Source organism: Narcine bancroftii, chromosome 8 (assembly GCF_036971445.1).
Source record: "Narcine bancroftii isolate sNarBan1 chromosome 8, sNarBan1.hap1, whole genome shotgun sequence".
NCBI classification, from domain to species: domain Eukaryota; kingdom Metazoa; phylum Chordata; class Chondrichthyes; order Torpediniformes; family Narcinidae; genus Narcine; species Narcine bancroftii.
The window spans coordinates 27,380,095-27,400,052 of NC_091476.1; the positions used below are offsets into that span (position 1 = coordinate 27,380,095).

A 19,958-nucleotide genomic window follows, 5' to 3' on the forward strand; every position below is an offset into this window, starting at 1 on the left:
GGAGCAAATTGCCACATTTACTGTCCTGTGCTTTCAGCAAGAATTTGGGCATGATATTGGATTTGGTTCGGTTTTCCAAAATTTTGCAGGACCATGTTGATACACTATCAAAAGGCTGGAATTGCAGAATGACAGGCTTTTAATGCCATAAGACTTGGACACTCTTCTGGCCCTATCCCAGGACTCATGCTGAGGGAGGGACTTGGGATAACCTCCTTTGTAATGATAGTGATCATGTTTGCAAAGCAACTAGCAATGCCTTACTGTTTGAATAGACTTGGCTGCCAGCAGGGGGCTGACACACAGTATGCAGAGCTGCAATGGAGACTTTCAGCCTCATGGCCTGCCTCATGGTGCTGTGTACAATAACTTTAAAGTAAAGAACCTTTTCCTTCGTCCATGTGTTGTCTTAAGAACTCGCACATATGAATACAAGATGAAACAGTCTTTATTAGGTGATTCCAGGGGGTGGAGTCACCGAGGGAAGGCAAGCCAGCCATACATATGGCCACAGTGCCAGTAACATAGAAACAGCATACAGTGATGTATCACCACATGTCTGATGCCATCTCTTTTAAGAGTAAACACTGAGATTTGACTTTATAATTTTAACAAGAATTGCTTGATAAGACTATGTCTGACTTTGCGCATTGGGCACAATTGATCAAACCAGGCTAGTTGATCATGTTAATGATGACTGTTGGGCATTCATATGGCACAAGGGTACTTTGTTAAAGATATTCATTGAATGAAATTTACTTAATCAGATGTGTGAGTGAAAAGAAGGTTTTGTTTTCCAAACAAGTGATACATGAAGCATTTACAAATTTTGCTTTTGCTACTCGTCTATTATAACAGCTGGGATGAAAGCCTACTTTAATATCGAAGGAACCTGTGAGGACGACATTGAGAAAATAACTGAAGCAGAAGATACAGAGGATGGTTACAATAATGAAACATATGAGGATGATGAAGAAGATGAACAGGACTTCAAAATGACAATTAAATATATGTTACGGACAACTGTTACCAAAAGTAGGTCAATGGAATGGATTTATTACATTGCGGCTGTGGAGTGTGATTGGGATTATGCTCCAACTATTCCAGATGATGTGAGCAGGTATTGTACTTATTTCCTTCATATATTCATTGCTATGTCTTAGGTGCATGGTGATGTGACATTCGGGAGAGAGCTACAGCATTGGAGCTGAGGGTCACATCTTCTAGAATATTATCTCCAGCAGTTGATTCTTTTGTAGGAAGGGTCCAGCATGGTGTCTCTAAAACTATATCAGTGCTATGTATCTAAGACTTACAGGCTGTCCAACTTTAAGGACTAGAGCACCAGCAGTCACAGCATACTGGGGATCAGAGAAGGATCTTCAACTGTGAGGAAATGAGCTGAAACTTACTGGCAGATTATTCTCTGTATCAATGATTATCACTGTTATTACAGTAACTAAATGACGAGGCAGCTCTGAAAGAAGAGTAATTGAAAAGATGGTAAATATACCCCCGTATTGTAGGAGATAATATCAATGTAAGTCCTTGGTCCCAGAGGTCACTTTGGTCTCAGACTCTAAGTTTGCCATTGAACAGTCTGACAGAGAAAAGGAACAGAAACCCACAATTGATCTCCACCCATGATCAAAAAATGCCAATGAACTGAGAACCCAACAAAGAAACATTAAACAAAATGGGATTAAATGTAAGGAAGCCTAAAGATTTGTGGTTACTTGATGCTGAAACTTGCTACATATTTCAATTTTTTTTTAACTTTTAGAAACTTAAGAGCGAAGTATCTGGAGAAAGGGCCGCATCGTATTGGGAAGGAGTATAAAAAGGCAGTTTACGTCGAGTATACTGACCATACCTTCACAATCATCAAACATAAACCAGAATCAGGGTCATCAAAAGGGATTCTTGGCCCAGTTCTACGTGGAGAAGTTGGAGATCGCTTTAAGGTAGAAATCTCCAATATATTTGGAAAGGTTTTAATGGTAGTGGTGTGGGAATGCCAACTTGGGTATCTATCAACTATGAATGGAAACATAATTTTTTTAGAATGTTTCATTTGGTAGAGTTAGAATCTTTTTTTAAAGATAACCCAATGTCATGCTTCTCAATAGAAATCATTTGGTTTGAAACAGTTTATCTTCAAGATTTTCTTCCAAATGTGAATTTCTTTTGGCAGTAGTAGTTTGAAATCTCAAATGATTTATCAGATCAGGTGCCTGTTATTCAAAGATAATGTCGTGTTATTTCTTATGAATGGATGAAGTTAGTAAGCGACAGCTCATTGAAGAACATTGCAGGTGATTAATCTCTTTTCTCCACACTGACAGAGATACATCCTTGTGCTTCCATCATTGAATACATTCAGGGCAACTTAAACATCAGGATCACCATTAATTATAGAAATACCTGCCATTAATGTATTTTATTTCACTGTGTAGTTTAAATGTTAATTTATTACCCATTAATTATGACCCATGTTTGAGCCTCTGCTCCACTCCTGAAATGCTATCTTACCTACACTAGTACACCCATCTGATATTCCTTTGCGGCTCCAGGAAGGGAGGTGAGAGGCTGTTGTGGCCCTTCTCTTGAAATGCCCATGGTAAGTCAACACCTGCTTATTTTTGATGCCTGGATGCCCTGGCTGTGGACTGCAATCAGCCTATAACTAATTAGCTGGCTAATTTAGCAGCACAGGAGTGGGCACCATCTCCAGCCTCATCACTTCCAATGTGCTGATGGCCCCCTTGCTGCGGCTTGCCACCTTAACTTTACAGACTGAGACTATGCGTCCTCTTTAATCTGGCCTTCTTATGACGCTGTTAGCCTCTACCCACACTATGCACTAGCCAAAATTCTCCAGTATTTTTAAAGCAATCTGACGGCAGTTTTGCACACATGGTCAATGATAAGTTTTCGATGTCAAGTCTTTTAATTTCAATCTACTTGTCTGTGAAGCTACAAACCTATCCCACACTACTTGATTCAATGTAATGAAAAGTTGTTCAACACCATTTTACTACTGCTGATTGTCTCCCTTTACCTTTGGATTCCGATCCAAAAGATGGAGCTGTCTGCAGTGTCTGAGGGTTTGGGTTAAAGTGTTTCTGCAATCTCTGTAATCACATAATATATTTTACCTGATGCCAAGTGGTCTCTTAAAGAGGCAAATGTATCTAAGGCCACTTTTCTACATTCTCATGTGGCTTTGGGTTTGATGAGGCTTCACTCTCACTCTCTGAATGGTATCTCCATCCATTGTGTATACAAACTGAAGAACTACCACACTTTATCACAGAGACAGGCCTCCTTATGCAGCTGGATTAGGTCTGTGCTGCCACTTCGCACTATCCAGGCTTCAGCAAATGTAAGTTGGAACTTAACAATGCCAAACACTAGCCTTTAAATAACTCTAATCTTGACCATCATCACTTCCACTCTGCACATTAGTATTGAATTGTGATGGATTGTTTAATATATCTTCTTTGGCTTGGCTTCGCGGACGAAGATTTATGGAGGGGGTAAAAAGTCCACGTCAGCTGCAGGCTCGTTTGTGGCTGACCAGTCCGATGCGGGACAGGCAGACACGATTGCAGCGGTTGCAAGGGAAAATTGGTGGGTTGGGGTTGGGTGTTGGGTTTTTCCTCCTTTGCCTTTTGTCAGTGAGGTGGGCTCTGCGGTCTTCTTCAAAGGAGGCTGCTGCCCGCCAAACTGTGAGGCGCCAAGATGCACGGTTTGAGGCGTTATCAGCCCACTGGCGGTGGTCAATGTGGCAGGCACCAAGAGATTTCTTTAGGCAGTCCTTGTACCTTTTCTTTGGTGCACCTCTGTCACGGTGGCCAGTGGAGAGCTCGCCATATAATACGATCTTGGGAAGGCGATGGTCCTCCATTCTGGAGACGTGACCCATCCAGCGCAGCTGGATCTTCAGCAGCGTGGACTCGATGCTGTCGAGTTAATATATGGACAGTACTAAAATGTATGCCTGATTTATTTGAGATTCTTGGGACTTGCGCATACACACAACATACATGTGATCAAATCAAGTTCAGCACAGTGGTTCAACAGGTCATGCTGTTGCCTCACAGCTTTAGCAATCTGGGTTTGAATTCAATCTCCAGCGCTGTCTGTGAGGAGTTTGCACATTCTCCCTGTACCTGCATGGGTTTCTTCCAAGTGCTCTGATCTCTTCTCACATTCCTAAGGTGTGCTAATTGGTGGGTTAATTGTCTATTGTAAATTATCTCTAATGGAAGAGAGTGGTGGGAAAATCAGAGGGAGTTGCTAAGCATGTTAGAGAGAAACAAAGCAGAGGAATGGGACTGATGGGATTGAGCCAGGAGCTGGCGTGAACCCAAATGGATGAATGGCCTCCTCCGTCATAAAGAAATATAAAATGTAAATACATGAAATATAGCAATATACTCTAAAACTTGAATTATATGATTGTTTTATTGGGATTTAATGCATTATTTAAAGTCATCATGACCTTGATACCCACGTACTGTTTTAAACATGCCATGACCCTGTTTCCCACACTCATTTTAAACTCACTGGATCTAATGGAGAATTTATTACACACTATATACCATCAAAGAAAAAATGTGATTTAAATGTATGCTGGAGTATTTCTGGGGGTAATATCTAGTAGTCCAGCAAAGTCTCTATAAAATATGTAAATACAGTGTATGAACCATACAATAAAACCCAGCTAAATTACTGGAGTTGTATTTACCTATGCTATGGTCTTGAGGTTGAAATTGTCATTTGTGGAAGATTTACATGGCAAGGTATGGAAGAATACGGACCTAATGAGGTCAAGTGGGATTAGTACTGATGGGCATAAAGGTCGGCATGAACAACATGGTCTGAAGGTTGTACAACTCTATGACCCCATGAACAAAAATCCCACTCAAAAATGTGGAGAAAAATTTCCCGTGGGTATGAAGACTAGCAATGTGCTCTTTTTGGGTAAACCAATCTTCAATTGCATTGCATTGTACTTTTAGAGTTGTGAGTAGATTTGTAGCCTATCAACCTTAAGAGGATTTCATTAATAGTGAGACTATCCATGCATCCAAAGTCAGCTACCCATTGGCAAGAAGAATTGACGCTATCCCAACCATTACATTGGTTAGGGCAGTGGTTCTGAACCTTTTTCTTTCCTCTCACGTACCACTTTAAGCATTCCCTACACCACAGGTGCTCTGTGATTAGTGAGGGATTGCTTAAGGTGGTATATGAGTGGAAAGAAAAAGTTTGAAAACCACTGTTTTAATCGTACCTCATTGACTCTTTATGTGCACAGTTTCATAGCTCCAAAGGAACTGGGCCAATGAGAATTTTTCTCAAGCAAAATATTTCAGTAACAATTGGGTCTAGAGCAGAGATTCTCAACCTTCCCTTCCCACTCACATATCACCTTAAGCAAACCCTTACTAATCACAAAGCACCGATGGCATAGGGATTACTTAAACTGGCATGTGAGTGGAAAGAAAAAGGTTGAGAATCACTGGGTTAGGGTTTGAATCCTTAGTCCTGGCCCTAATTTCCACAGATATTCATTTTAGTTAGACACAATTGATACTTTTTCATCCTTAAGTGAGCCTCCTTTTTTTTAAATCATGCAGATCATTTTTAGGAATCTTGCCAGCAGACCATACAATATTATTCCACATGGACTAACCGAAATAAAAATGGAAGGAGCTGAAGGTAAGAAGGAAACAACAAGTTTCATACTATTCTTGCTGGGAAAGTATTGTACTGCTTCCAGATTCGTAATTGACACCCATCTGTAATTATAAAAATATATATTTCTTCCAAATTAATCAAATTACCAAAAACCCTCAAATACAATTAAAAATGAAACCAGAAGCAGCACATGATAGGTAAATATTAAGTTTCAAGTTTACATTTATTGTCATTTACAATAACATACAGATGCAATGAAAATCTCCTAGCTGCAGCTCCCATACTGCATAAAGGAAAATAAATTATAATGCAAAAGGAAAATGATATAATAAATATTTACAATTAATCATATTGCAAAAAAAAAGATTTGAGTCAGTTCTGTGTGTCAAGGGTTTTAAATAAATGAATGCACAATTGTCTGGTAACTGATTGGTCATGCATGGGGCAAAAAAAAAACAGGCATGAGGTCATTGTAAAACAAAAGGAAATGCACCGCCTTTACCTGATTTGGCCAACAAACAATCCCTAAGTCATAGTAATGTACATGAAATTGATTTTTAACACTATCTGAAACTCACCAGCCAACCACGTGGTTCAAATGTATTAAGGGACTGGTAACTTCTGCTGCTCCAGCTGCTAATGTATAAATTAAATTTACATTCTGTTCTTATATCTGTAGTTTGGCTTGCTCTGTAAGTTTTTAGGGAAATGCTATTTCATTAAATATCTTCCATAATTATGCATAATTGAAAAAGAGTCAGCCATCAGGCCATTTCAGATAGCCCAAAAGTTGAGATGTAGAGGCAGAGAAACTCCAGCAAAATGTATAATCACCTACCTTTCTGAATGCAGAGGCAGTCTCCGAGCTGCATATTCTAACCCCTCTCCGAGAGGGATAATCTCCACAGTGCAGCCCTCCACAGATCAATCTGAATGTACAGCCGCTCTAAGTGGATGTTTAGGGGCAGGGTGATGATGCCATCAATTCGCGATCCATCTCCCGACTCATCCCTCTCCCTCCAAGTCAAGGGCAGTGGGAGCCATCGGGGCAGCGAGGCAGCAGGGACTGTCAGGGCAGTGGGGGCCAGTGGGGCAGCGGGGGCTGCCAGCGGGGGCTGGTGGGGCAGCGTGGACCATCAGAGCAGCAGGAGCTGTCAGGGGGAAACCGGTGTGGGTTGGGACTGCCACACTGGGCCACTTTGGTCTTCGGGGCCGCTCTCTCTGGCTCAAAGTGTGGCAGAGCAATGGCTGTCTTCCCTACCCATAATCCCTCACACAGCTGGAACTGTTCTGGGAACCATAGATCAGCTGTGTGAGGGATTATGGGTAGGGAAGATGGCCATTGCTCTGCCGTGAATTTATGACAGGTGGCGCTACGGCACCAGTCGCCCCACCTCCGTTGGATCTGGAGGGCACTACGAAGCACCTCTGGATAAGAATGGGATGTTGGAGCAATCTTTTAGGGCTGCTGTCTGAAAGGAAAGTTCCCATTTTTCCATCCACTCCGTAGCCAGTCTCAAGGCAGAGGCCCAACATGAAATGGCCTTCTGACAATCAGGTTCATTTATAGAGATTATCCATAGAATCACACATGGTTAATGAAGATTAATTCTGTCTTGCTGAGTCAATGCATTGGCAATTTTTTTTTTGTTCTTCCTTCTAATTCAGACTGGTAACAAAATCTGTTAACTAAGAAAGATTGGATAAATGAGTGAAGAACACATCTTAATGCTTAATGATGAAGATAGCCTCTTAAGAGGATATCATTTTCCTTGATGTTATTTAGGACAGTCCCTAAAGATAATTGTGAAATGCAGATTAGTCTGAGCATTATTTTCAAGTGAAGAGGAGGTAACAGTTGTGCCACCTAATGGTGGACCTGATTTTACATCCACAACTTGTGCCCTTCGAAAATGCAAAAAGTAATGTATTTTTCAAAATTATAATAACAATAATAGACGGTGCAGTTTACGTAGTGGTTAGTGCAACACTGTTACAGCGCCTGTGACCAGGTCTGGGATTCAAATCCTGCGCTGTCTATCAGGGTGTTCTCCCTGTGTCTTCATGGGTTTTCTCCGTAGGCTCCTGTTTCTTCCCACCATTCAAAACGTACCGGTGCTGTAGGTCAATTGGGTGTATTTGGACAGCAGAGGCTCATGGGCCGAAAGGGCCTGTTGCCATGTTATATGCCTACATTTTAAAAAATGTATATGTATATATATTATTTCTATTAATGTGGCTTTATTGATACTCAATCTCTCTTCCCTACTTTTCCACTCAAAAGTTTCAGCGGGGTCTTAAGAAATGAATTTAATATTTTTCAGGCTCAGCCAACAGGTTTACAACTATCTATTAAATACAACAATTTTAATAACTAGGATTGTCGATAAGGCTGTAAAGTAAATAAAAGGGAAAGGGTTCAAATGAGATGAAAGTTGGAAAGTTAAAGTGAAAAGATAAGGCATTAGCAAAATTAGGATTAATAACCAAACTGTATCAAGGCCTAAGAGGCAGAGTATACAAATGGAAGTTTATCTCCAGACAGTGAATATGTGCAGCATTCTTAACATTCCCAAATTGATTAACAGGAAAAGAAATAAATAAGTATGATCTAAGAGTCAATTGGACTTAACTATTCCAGGGTACTTCAATTTTATAAGCGATAGGCTAAAATGGAAAAAGAAGCAGAGTGGCAATGATCTTAAAGAATCAAAGTTGTAGAGAGGAAGGAATTGAGTTCAGAAAATCAAACTGAATCAATGTGGGTTGAGCTAAGAAGCAGTGCATAGCAGAAAATAATGGTTTGATTATCAAAACAGCCCTACACTGCATTGATCTTGGAGGGCATTAAATAAATTGGGAATGAGAGCAGTCCATGGCAAGGGTAACACAATAGTTATGGTTGATTTTAATCCATGTATGGGTTGGACAAAACAATAATTAGGAAGACAATTTCATGAAGTGTTTTTCTAGATCACGCAATTTGTTTAGATTCATACCTTGTGAAATGAGAAAGGGTCATTAATAATCATGTAGTTTTTATGGAAAAGTGATCATAATAAGAAAGCACTTTATGTTAAGATTGAAAGTGATTTAAATTCAATCCAAAACTACAAAGTGTGAGTTGGTTATTAAAGATTGGGAAAGTACCATCAAAAGACATTAGCTGAACAGTTGCTTACAATAGTATGAACAATAATATTACAACTAACATCCCTTTAAGGCTGAAAACCCCAACAGAAAAAGTTATCCAACAGTGTCATGGAAAATAAGTTATAGCAAATTCAAAGTAATCATTTCTAGTGCTGCCAAAAGGAACAGTAACCTCAGGATAAAGAAAATTTCAGAATTAGTAATGTAGGTCCAAGATATCAATGAAGAAATAGAAAGAAATCAAGAATAATCCAGCAAGTAGCAAAGAAGTGGTAAAAGCTCCTGTAAATATGTAAGAAGGAAAAAATTCTCAGAACTTAACATTTCACAATTAAGTCATTAAAAAAAACCTATTTGTGAATCAGGAAACAGCAGCAAATTTAAACAAATATTTTATGTCGAAACTGGAGAACAACTCCTCAAGAGGACCTGGAAGAAATTAGTGAAGGGAAAACATTGTAACATTTTTCCTCTCTGTAGATAGGTGTTATATTCTCTTGAGTTTCAAAAATTGAGAGGCATTTTCATTGGAAAGTACAAAATTCACAGCACACACTCAGGAATGATGTTTTCTCTCTTTGGGTTGTCAGGAATAAATTGCAAAATGAATGCTTAGTGATTCAGGACTAAATAAGAAATTTCTTCAAAAGTATCTCTTGGAATTCTCCATGTGTGATAGTTGTAGAGAAACAATCGCTGAATATATTCAAATGAAGATTAAGGGAATGAATAGACATGGGATTGGTGCAGGAAAGTGGAACTAAGGTAAAAGATGATCCATGGACATTGGGGAGATGATGGAGGGACTGCTTGGCCTACTGCTTTATTTTATTTTCTTCCTTGAGTAGATTGTTAAATATTAAAATTTTGGATTACATCTTAATCATTAATAATTATCAACAGTTGGATGAAAAATGGTAGACACTTTAGGTGCCATCAGACTTCTTCTGGGTGCTGTTTAATCGTTGTTTGGGTTATTTCTTCAGGTCTTAATCCAAGAAATCACGCTGTTCAGCCCAATAGTACAATTACTTATTTCTGGACTGTGGCCCAAAGTGACGGACCCACCAGCTCAGACTTGGGCTGTCTGACCCGATTTTACTTCAGCAACGTGAACATAGATCGTGATATAGCCTCAGGGCTTATTGGGCCTCTACTTATCTGTGCCAAGAACATGCTCGATTCCTTTGCAAGACTGGTGAGGAGGAACCCATTATTAACAATGATCAATGACCAATAAGACGTTTGCAGTTTTAATGATGCCGTTGGTCAGGGGCTGCAGGACGATGAAGGTTGGGATAACCAATTTTATCACGTGGTCGAATTTTAGCCCATTAAATGATTCCTGAAACATTTTATTTTGAAACGAATTTTCAAAGTTAAGGAAGCCATTTTAGGTTCTATTATGTAAAAACATAAAAATGCTGGAGGAAATCTGCAGGTCTCATAGCGTTCATTGGTGGTAAAGATAAGCAACGATTCGGGCCTGAGGCCTTCCTCAAGATATGAGCAAAAAGCAGGCAGGCAACTTAATACAAAGCCTGGCTGAAGATGGAGGAAAGGGCAGGGGGAGGAGCACAGACGTGGATGGAGGACAGGTGAGAATTGATCAGTGGAGGGGGCACCTCTGTGAATGCAGAAGTGGAGGAGACAGAGGGAAAGGGTAAGTGAGACAGAACTAGATATGGGAAAGGGAGATGGGGGGAGGAGCTAACGGAAATTGGAGGTCAATATTAATGCCACCTGATTGAATGGTGCCCAGATGGAATATGAGCTGTTGTACCTCCAGTTTGTGGCTAGTCTCAGTCTGGCAGAAAGGCTAGGGGAGGAGAGAAAAAAGTGCAGGCTTTACTTCCTATGGACGCTGCATGACCTGCTGAGTTCCTCCAGCATTGTTGTGTTTTTACTTCAATCACTGCACCTTTAGACTTTCATGCTTTATTGTTTTTCTTCTTTTTCTTGGTATCTTTTCTTAATTCAATAATTTAGTGTCTTCAACCTACTCTTTTCTCACATCTTTTTCTCCTACCCCTCCTGTCATTATACCAGACCTATTTATACCAGACCTATTTACACCAGACCTATTTACACCAGACCTATTTACACCAGACCTATTTACACCAGACCTATTTACACCAGACCTATTTACACCAGACCTATTTACACCAGACCTATTTACACCAGACCTATTTACACCAGACCTATTTCTTCTCCTTCTTCTTTGGCTTGGCTTCGCGGACGAAGATTTATGGAGGGGGTAAAAAGTCCACGTCAGCTGCAGGCTCGTTTGTGGCTGACAAGTCCGATGCGGGACAGGCAGACACGATTGCAGCGGTTGCAGGGGAAAATTGGTGGGTTGGGGTTGGGTGTTGGGTTTTTCCTCCTTTGCCTTTTGTCAGTGAGGTGGGCTCTGCGGTCTTCTTCAAAGGAGGTTGCTGCCCGCCAAACTGTGAGGCGCCAAGATGCATGGTTTGAGGCGTTATCAGCCCACTGGCGGTGGTCAATGTGGCAGGCACCAAGAGATTTCTTTAGGCAGTCCTTGTACCTTTTCTTTGGTGCACCTCTGTCACGGTGGCCAGTGGAGAGCTCGCCATATAACACGATCTTGGGAAGGCGATGGTCCTCCATTCTGGAGACGTGACCCATCCAGCGCAGCTGGATCTTCAGCAGAGTGGACTCGATGCTGTCGACCTCTGCCATCTCGGGTACTTCGACGTTAGGGATGTAAGCGCTCCAATGGATGTTGAGGATGGAGCGGAGACAACGCTGGTGGAAGCGTTCTAGGAGCCATAGGTGGTGCCGGTAGAGGACCCATGATTCGGAGCCGAACAGGAGTGTGGGTATGACAACAGCTCTGTATACGCTTATCTTTGTGAGGTTTTTCAGTTGGTTGTTTTTCCAGACTCTTTTGTGTAGTCTTCCAAAGGCGCTATTTGCCTTGGCGAGTCTGTTGTCTATCTCATTGTCGATCCTTGCATCTGATGAAATGGTGCAGCCGAGATAGGTAAACTGGTTGACCGTTTTGAGTTTTGTGTGCCCGATGGAGATGTGGGGGGGCTGGTAGTCATGGTGGGGAGCTGGCTGATGGAGGACCTCAGTTTTCTTCAGGCTGACTTCCAGGCCAAACATTTTGGCAGTTTCCGCAAAGCAGGACGTCAAGCGCTGAAGAGCTGGCTCTGAATGGGCAACTAAAGCGGCATCGTCTGCAAAGAGTAGTTCACGGACAAGTTTCTCTTGTGTCTTGGTGTGAGCTTGCAGGCGCCTCAGATTGAAGAGACTGCCATCCGTGCGGTACCGGATGTAAACAGCGTCTTCATTATTGGGGTCTTTCATGGCTTGGTTCAGCATCATGCTGAAGAAGATTGAAAAGAGGGTTGGTGCGAGAACACAGCCTTGCTTCACGCCATTGTTAATGGAGAAGGGTTCAGAGAGCTCATTGCTGTATCTGACCCGACCTTGTTGGTTTTCGTGCAGTTGGATAATCATGTTGAGGAACTTTGGGGGACATCCGATGCGCTCTAGTATTTGCCAAAGCCCTTTCCTGCTCACGGTGTCGAAGGCTTTGGTGAGGTCAACAAAGGTGATGTAGAGTCCTTTGTTTTGTTCTCTGCACTTTTCTTGGAGCTGTCTGAGGGCAAAGACCATGTCAGTAGTTCCTCTGTTTGCGCGAAAGCCGCACTGTGATTCTGGGAGAATATTCTCGGCGACACTAGGTATTATTCTATTTAGTAGAATCCTAGCGAAGATTTTGCCTGCAATGGAGAGCAACGTGATTCAAACTACCAGACCTATTTACACCGGACCTATTTACACCGGACCTATTTACACCGGACCTATTTACACCGGACCTATTTACACCGGACCTATTTACACCGGACCTATTTACACCGGACCTATTTACACCGGACCTATTTACACCGGACCTATTTACACCGGACCTATTTACACCGGACCTATTTACATCAGACCTATTTACACCAGACCTATTTACACCAGACCTATTTACACCAGACCTATTTATACCAGACCTATTTATACCTATTTATCACTTTCGATGAACGGAAAACCATGCATTTTCTCATCCCCTGCGCTCTTCTCAGCTTTCCGCAATGCACAATTTAAAATCTATACTGCATTCTTTTGTAGGAGTACCTACAAAGAAAGAATCCTTCTGTGGATTTAGTGCTTCAACGAGCTCTTTTCAATAGAAGTCAACTAAATGTGACATATTTTTGCATTAGAAAATATATGTGATGAGAGTTTATTGTCATGTGCACAAGGAGAATGTACTGGGGCAATGAAATTTTTACTTGCTGTAGTTACATAAAGTACATGAACAAACAACATGTAAGATCAAAAGACCACAAGAGAAGCAAAAGCTAATAAACATAAAAATAGAAATAAATATTCAGAGTTGCAAAGAGAAAAGGATATTAAAATAGTGCAGACAGATCTTCGGTGGTCCTGGAGTTGTGTTCTGGTTAGGATGGTATAGGGAAGTTCATGAGCCTGATAGCTGATGGAATATGCATTTGAATCTCCAGTGGAACAAAGATAAAATGCACACATCATTGTAATATAATGCAATAAAAATGTTTATTTCAGCTCTGCAGTAACCGCAGTGAATAAGCAATCAATGGAAGAGCAATGCAATTTTCCTCACAGAGCAGTTTTACATAGCACGTGACTACCTCTGTCCATTAGAATGTCAGGCTTTCTTCTCAACCTGAAAAACAAAGCATATCTGGAGTAAGTGCATCTTATTTATGATAAAGATTGTCCTTCTTCTGTTTGCATTTGCTTCACAGGTGAAGATTGACAAAGCCAAATATCTTTATTTCTCCATGATTGATGAGAATAAGAGCTGGTACATAAATGAAAACATCAAGAAATATTGTGAAGACCCTTTGCAAGTGAACCCAGATGATCCTGAATTTTATGCTTCCAACCTCATGCACAGTAAGTTACACTGAAGTTACATGAACCTCACTGACAAAAGGCAAAGGAGGAAAAACCCAACACCCAACCCCAACCAACCAATTTTCCCCTGCAACCGCTGCAATCGTGTCTGCCTGTCCCGCATCGGACTTGTCAGCCACAAACGAGCCTGCAGCTGACGTGGACTTTTTACCCCCTCCATAAATCTTCGTCCGCGAAGCCAAGCCAAAGAAGACATGAACCTTCCATTCAAACCCTCTTTAATATATCTTTACAATAACTATAGGAACCTTGCAGTTTATTCAATATCAGCAGTAATATGGATTATCTGTGAATAAAACCTTTTCCAGTTCCTATCTTAGAAAGGTTCCAATTAAGAATAAATGTTGCTTAGATTTTGATTTATAGATTTTTTTGTTCAGTGGCTGGACCAGATTTTGTGAACAATGTCAACAGATTACCTAATACAATCTTAAATGCAATGCATGTCGGAGGTCCGAAATTAAATCAGAAAATGTTGGAAATACTTGGCATGAGAGAGAAATGTTTCACCTCAATGAACATCAGATCTGTATGATCGAAACTGAATGGCATATGCACACTAGTCCAAACACCAGGTCAGAGACTACTTCCCCTTTTGTTATTATGCAGATGATGTGTGGAAACCTATTGATGGCAGTACAAAGTGAAGGGAGGGAAGTTTAGGGGAGGCATCGGGGGTACGTGTTTTTTTTTTACCGGGAGAGCTGAGGGTGCCTGGAATGCCTTCCCAGGATGGAGGTGGAGGCTGAAACATTAGCGGCATTAAAAGACTCCTAGACAGGCACATGGATGTAAAAAAAATAAAGGGTTACGGGATAGGGAGGGTTTCATCTTTTTAAGGAATATAGGGGTCTGCACATATTGAGGGCCGAAGGGCCTGCACTGTGTTGTAGTGTTCTATAAAATTGAAATAATGCAACTGCTGGAAAGCTAAATAAAAATATAAAATGCTAAAAATGCTCAGCAAGTCAGTGAGCGACTATGGAGAAACAGAAATAATGCTGCAGGTAATTAAGAAAGAGTGTAGATGCTGGAAAGATGGAGCAACCCTGATGAGGGGTGTAAGCCCGAAACATTAACTATTTGTTGCATTCTATGGATTCTGTCTATCCCGCGGAGTTCATGCAGCATTTTATGTGTAATGTTGCGGGTGGCAGATTGTTCATAAAAACAAAAACTTTTGCACCAGTTGCTCTTTGCAGTGTTATTGTGTTATTATTTAGATTCATCCATCTTTATGTATGTGTGCCTGTTCATTTTGTCATGTTGTAAGACAGTACACCTAGACTTTAGGGGTGGATGCAGGCAGGGATTATGATTACACAGGTTGGTGTGTGTCTAGAATTGGAAGTCACAGTTTCAGAGTGAGGAATTGACTATTCATCACAGAAATGAGAAGAAATTTTCTCACCCAGAGGCTAGGTACTCTTTAGAAATCTCTATACAAGAGGGGCTCGGCAATATTAGATATTGATGGAATTTGGGGATGTGAAGTTATTGCTAGAAAGTTGTGATGGGTCAGACCAGTTCTTATCTCTCTGAATGGTGGAGCAAGTATAAGGGGCCAAGTGGCCAACCCTTGCTTCTATTTTTATGTTATGCTATATCCTTGGAGTAATGACTTTTGGTGATCCTGCGTAGTTCAAGTGTATGTCCTTCAGATATTGATTTGTGTGATTCTTGCTATTTTGCAGGTGTTAATGGGTTTGTATTTGAAAATATCCCCAAACTGAATTTTTGCTTGAATGAAGTGATTTTTTGGCATGTAATACTTGGTGCTCAAGAGAAGTTCCTCTCAATCTACTTCCATGGACAAACATTTAAGTACGATGGGGTTTATGAAGATGTGTTAACTCTCTTCCCATTTTCAAGTGAAACAATCCTTATGAGCATGGATAACATTGGTGAGTAATGTGAAACTTTGTTTTGCTTTTGCAGGGGATTGGGACATTCCCCTCCCCCCCCCCCCCCCGAATTTCTGTGATGTGACCCAGGCAAGTTACGCTGGGACTATGTCCTCCAGTGCTCTCTAATATTGACTCCAATGGAATTCATGGGGACAGCAGAACAAATCCATTGTATTTAAAGCAGACAGCACAATTATTGTTGTTGCATTGGAATGTCAGTCTGGCAATACACTTTCCCATAATCTAATAAAAGTTCCAAAGTCCTTATTTGAACAATTTATAGTAAACTGTAAATTTAAATGGAGTTTCATGCAATAACAGCTTTTTGGTAAGTTAAGATTGCTGTAAACATCCTTGCTGCCTCATGCTACAATTTCCAGTATGCCTCCTTAAGAACACAGTGCTGGAGAAACTCAGCAGGTCAAATAGTGTACTTTATGTGGCAAAGATATGTTCCAATCCCTCCCTACCAACATCTGCAATACCTCACATGCCCTCCATCTCTTCAATGACTTCCAATTATCTTTGCTACATAAAGTACATTGTTTGACCTGCTGAGTTTCTCCAGCATAGTGTTTTTACTTCAATCACAGTGTCTGCAAACTTACATGTTTTACTTAAATGTCCCCACCTTTCAATTCATACTCTCATTAAGACCAACATAAAACTCATCGCGTTGATCAACTTTTGGTGACCTCCTCTGACACTTCTGGCTCTACTTGGTCTATGGATGTTCTAGGAGAGGTCCTCGAAGTCTACTTCTCCATGGAAACCTTTCTGTAAATGTACGTTTCTATTTAGGATTAACCTCTACCATTGGGCATGGAGATTGAGGTAAATAATGTTGGTTGACATTGAAACAATCCATATATCTGCATAAATATCCAAGCCAGCCTTCATTTTTGTACTTTTGGATGTAGAGAAGTGTATCTCCAGCAACAAAACTTGTAAAATTGAAGAAATGCTCAATGAAATTTGTTCACCCGCTGCCTTTGGAGTCTATTTCGTTACACAAATTAATTCTTAACATATTTATCATTTTATGAAATCACCTGGTTATTAATCTTTAAATCTTTAGGTGTGTGGCTCCTGGAACCCCTGAATGATCATTATCAAACTCAGGGAATGAGGGCAAAGTATAGCATTCGTAACTGTGACAACGACCCAGATACCTTAGAAGACATTCTTGTAGAAATTGGTTCAAATGAAGATGTTCCTGCCATGGCACATGGAAGCATACTTAAGGATGACATAAGAAACCTTGCTTTGAGACCACGTGGGTTCAAGGGACAAAGCAAGAATCTAACAAACTATTATGGAGCAATTGAACTGGAGGAAGAAATAAATGCCACTAATGATGGGCAAAATATGAATGAGAGAGATCCGATCTGGTCCCGCTGCAAGCAAGGACGGTATCGTATGTTAGGGGAACAATTAAGTAAGGTAAAGAAAGAAATTCACTTTCCAAATGATGGGATCAACAAACATTTTTCCAAATATACTAATGATCTGAATCGAACTATTAAGAAGGATTTCTATGATATACCTGAAAGCAAAAAAAAAGTGATAATAGAAACTGAAAATATACACAACAACTCTTTATTTGCTAAACTCAGCAAAGGTAATAAACATAGTAGAAATGAGAATATTGACGGGTTATTTCAAACAAAATTCAGCTCTGATTACCTTATTCGTACAAACAGATTGAAAAAGATGGCATTGTATAATGTTTTGACATCTAATATAACCTCTGCTGGAATCAATGGAAAACTGGACTTGCTTCATGCAAATCAGACTCATAAAAAAGTAGATGTTATGTCAAACCTGCTAAAGTCCAATAAAAGCCAGAAGCAGGCAGATGCAGTTACCATCTACACCAACCCTTTCAAAGCAAATAAATCTGAGCAGGTAATGAGCAATGAAACAAAAGAAATGGGATTCTGGGACAATAAAACAGCAGGAGAGTTTATGTTTTCTGAAGATATTAGACCTAATCAAACATTATTTGATAAGAATTCAACCACAGATGCTAAATTCAATTCCAAACCAATTGAGGATGTGTCACTTGATTATGATGACTATGAAGAGGAACTCAACAGTGGAAATGGTGATGACTTGAAAGACCAAGATCTACATGATATCAACTTTGGAAGATTTGCAAGCAGAGAGTTATGTCCAGAGGAGGAAACCACAACCATCCTACGAACTTCTACTTCACAATCTAAATACTATTACATTGCAGCAATAGAGATGATTTGGGACTATGAAGGCAGTAAAGCAGATGGAACTTCCGAGTCCAGGTAAATGTCAATTTTGCATAATTAGAAACATGGAAAAATACCAGCAGGAATAGACTATTCAGCCCTTTGAACTGAATATCCTCTTGCAGGTTTCTCCCTTGAAACCTCTCCCCCCATGAAAAACATCCAGCTCCTTAAATAGATCCAATGATTTGGCTTCAACTGCCTACTGCTGTAGAGAATTCCACAGGTTCACCATTCTAGGAGAAGAAATTTCTCCTTGTCTCAATGTCAAATGACTTGTATCTTATACTTAGATTGTGACTCCAGGCCCTTAGCTCCATGGCCATTGGGAACATTCTTGTTGCATCTAATCTGTCCTGTTTTGTTGCATTAGGAGGGAAGTACTAAATCAACCACATATGGGCACATACCTAGCTATATAGAGATGGCATTTGTAGCATTTTCCGTCAATTGTTCCAACAGAAATTTTAAAATATTGTCTGCTTCCATCATAATTGCTGTAAATCATTTTGATAAGATATATCTTAGATGCTAACTATCCTTTACTCTGAACAAATAGCCTTTGCTCATCACTGAATACAAGAAGTTAGCACAGGCCTCCTTGCAGGAAACTGTGTATATATTTGTTTCAGTCAATATTGGAACAAATAATTGCTGTTCAATTCACTCAATATCATGGAGTGAATGAAATTGGTCAATTCTATACTTTCTGGAAGATTTTTTAAATTAAGATTTCTATACTTTGCATTTTCAGAAGTTAAAAAGTGATTTTTTTAAATATGAGCTTTGCAAAGGAATATCTCTTGGAATTTTGACATCACAGTAATACATTTGAGAGAGAGAGATGATTATTTTGTATCCAATTAAGGGATAATGTTTATACTGCAGTATTTAGTAACCATGAATACTTTCAGATGTTGACATCAAGGTAAATATTTCTCACAATCAAAAAAGAACATACTTGCACTTATATTACAGTCTTTCATTAAACCAGTACAGTATTATCCCTGCTATTCGGCACACGGGGATTGGTAGATGCCACATAAGTGAATTTCCTAGTTGCTTGAGACTGTGTGTTGCGTGAATGGAGAACTAACCATGAGGGACACCAATTTTAAAGTTCCTATTTTTAAACGCATTGATTTTCTGTGATTTTTTTGCTGGTTGCTTGTGACTGCCGGTTACTTGAATTCCGGATAACAGGGATTTTACTGCATATCCAAAGTGCTTTACACCCAAATTAATATATTGGCAGTGTGTTCAGTATAACAATGTGGGGAACCTAGTAGCCAATTATCACTGTACAAACTCCCTCAAAGAACAAATAAAAAATGACCATTGGTAAAGAATATTGTTTTTAGTAATTTTAGATGAAAGATCAATATTGGCCAGGTACTGTAAATAACTCCTTTTTTCAAACCTGAAATATACGAGGAGCATCAGCAAAAGAACAATTTCTCAGTACAGCCATTACTTCTGTATTCAAATTTATGGAGTATGTCTCCCAGTCGATAATAAACAAGGGTACAGCTTCAGCAAATCCTGCCTCAGTGCAGCATGGATGAGATTACCTATTGCCCAAAATGATGACATGGTTCAAGTTTCTTTTATTCAAGTTTCATTTACATATCATGTAATAAAACACAAAAAGTAATATTACACAAGATTTCCTTTAGTATGTTGTAAGGCAAAGTGTTGGGATGAGTATTGCCCAGCACTCCATACAGTAAGAGAAAGAGAATCAAAAGAGAGACACTGGCTGTCCATGGATTCGACTCCAGCACTGCCACAGCTTCTGCAGCCACTGTCCGATCTATTTGGCAACCCGAGCTCCTAACGCAACCCTCCAGTATGATCAGGAAGCCTTCAGCACCCGACGCCCCTTCAGGACCCCTTCTTGCCCTCAGTACCCTCTCGAATCCTAGTTCAAATACCTGATTCACAT

General features: G+C 40.1%; 1 protein-coding gene across 4 annotated transcripts in view; it reads left to right on the forward strand.

The window, feature by feature from the left end:
* LOC138740537 (coagulation factor V-like) overlaps positions 1 to 19,958 on the forward strand; it is a 122,319-nt gene that overhangs the window by 80,107 nt on the left and 22,254 nt on the right. For all 4 annotated transcript variants that reach the window (XM_069893337.1, XM_069893338.1, XM_069893336.1 and 1 more), the window contains 7 exons: positions 859 to 1,120; positions 1,784 to 1,964; positions 5,649 to 5,730; positions 9,849 to 10,060; positions 13,671 to 13,821; positions 15,537 to 15,746; positions 16,828 to 18,049. In XM_069893337.1, the coding sequence (XP_069749438.1) occupies positions 859 to 1,120; positions 1,784 to 1,964; positions 5,649 to 5,730; positions 9,849 to 10,060; positions 13,671 to 13,821; positions 15,537 to 15,746; positions 16,828 to 18,049 (2,320 nt within the window). The remainder of the gene's footprint in view (positions 1 to 858; positions 1,121 to 1,783; positions 1,965 to 5,648; positions 5,731 to 9,848; positions 10,061 to 13,670; positions 13,822 to 15,536; positions 15,747 to 16,827; positions 18,050 to 19,958) is intronic.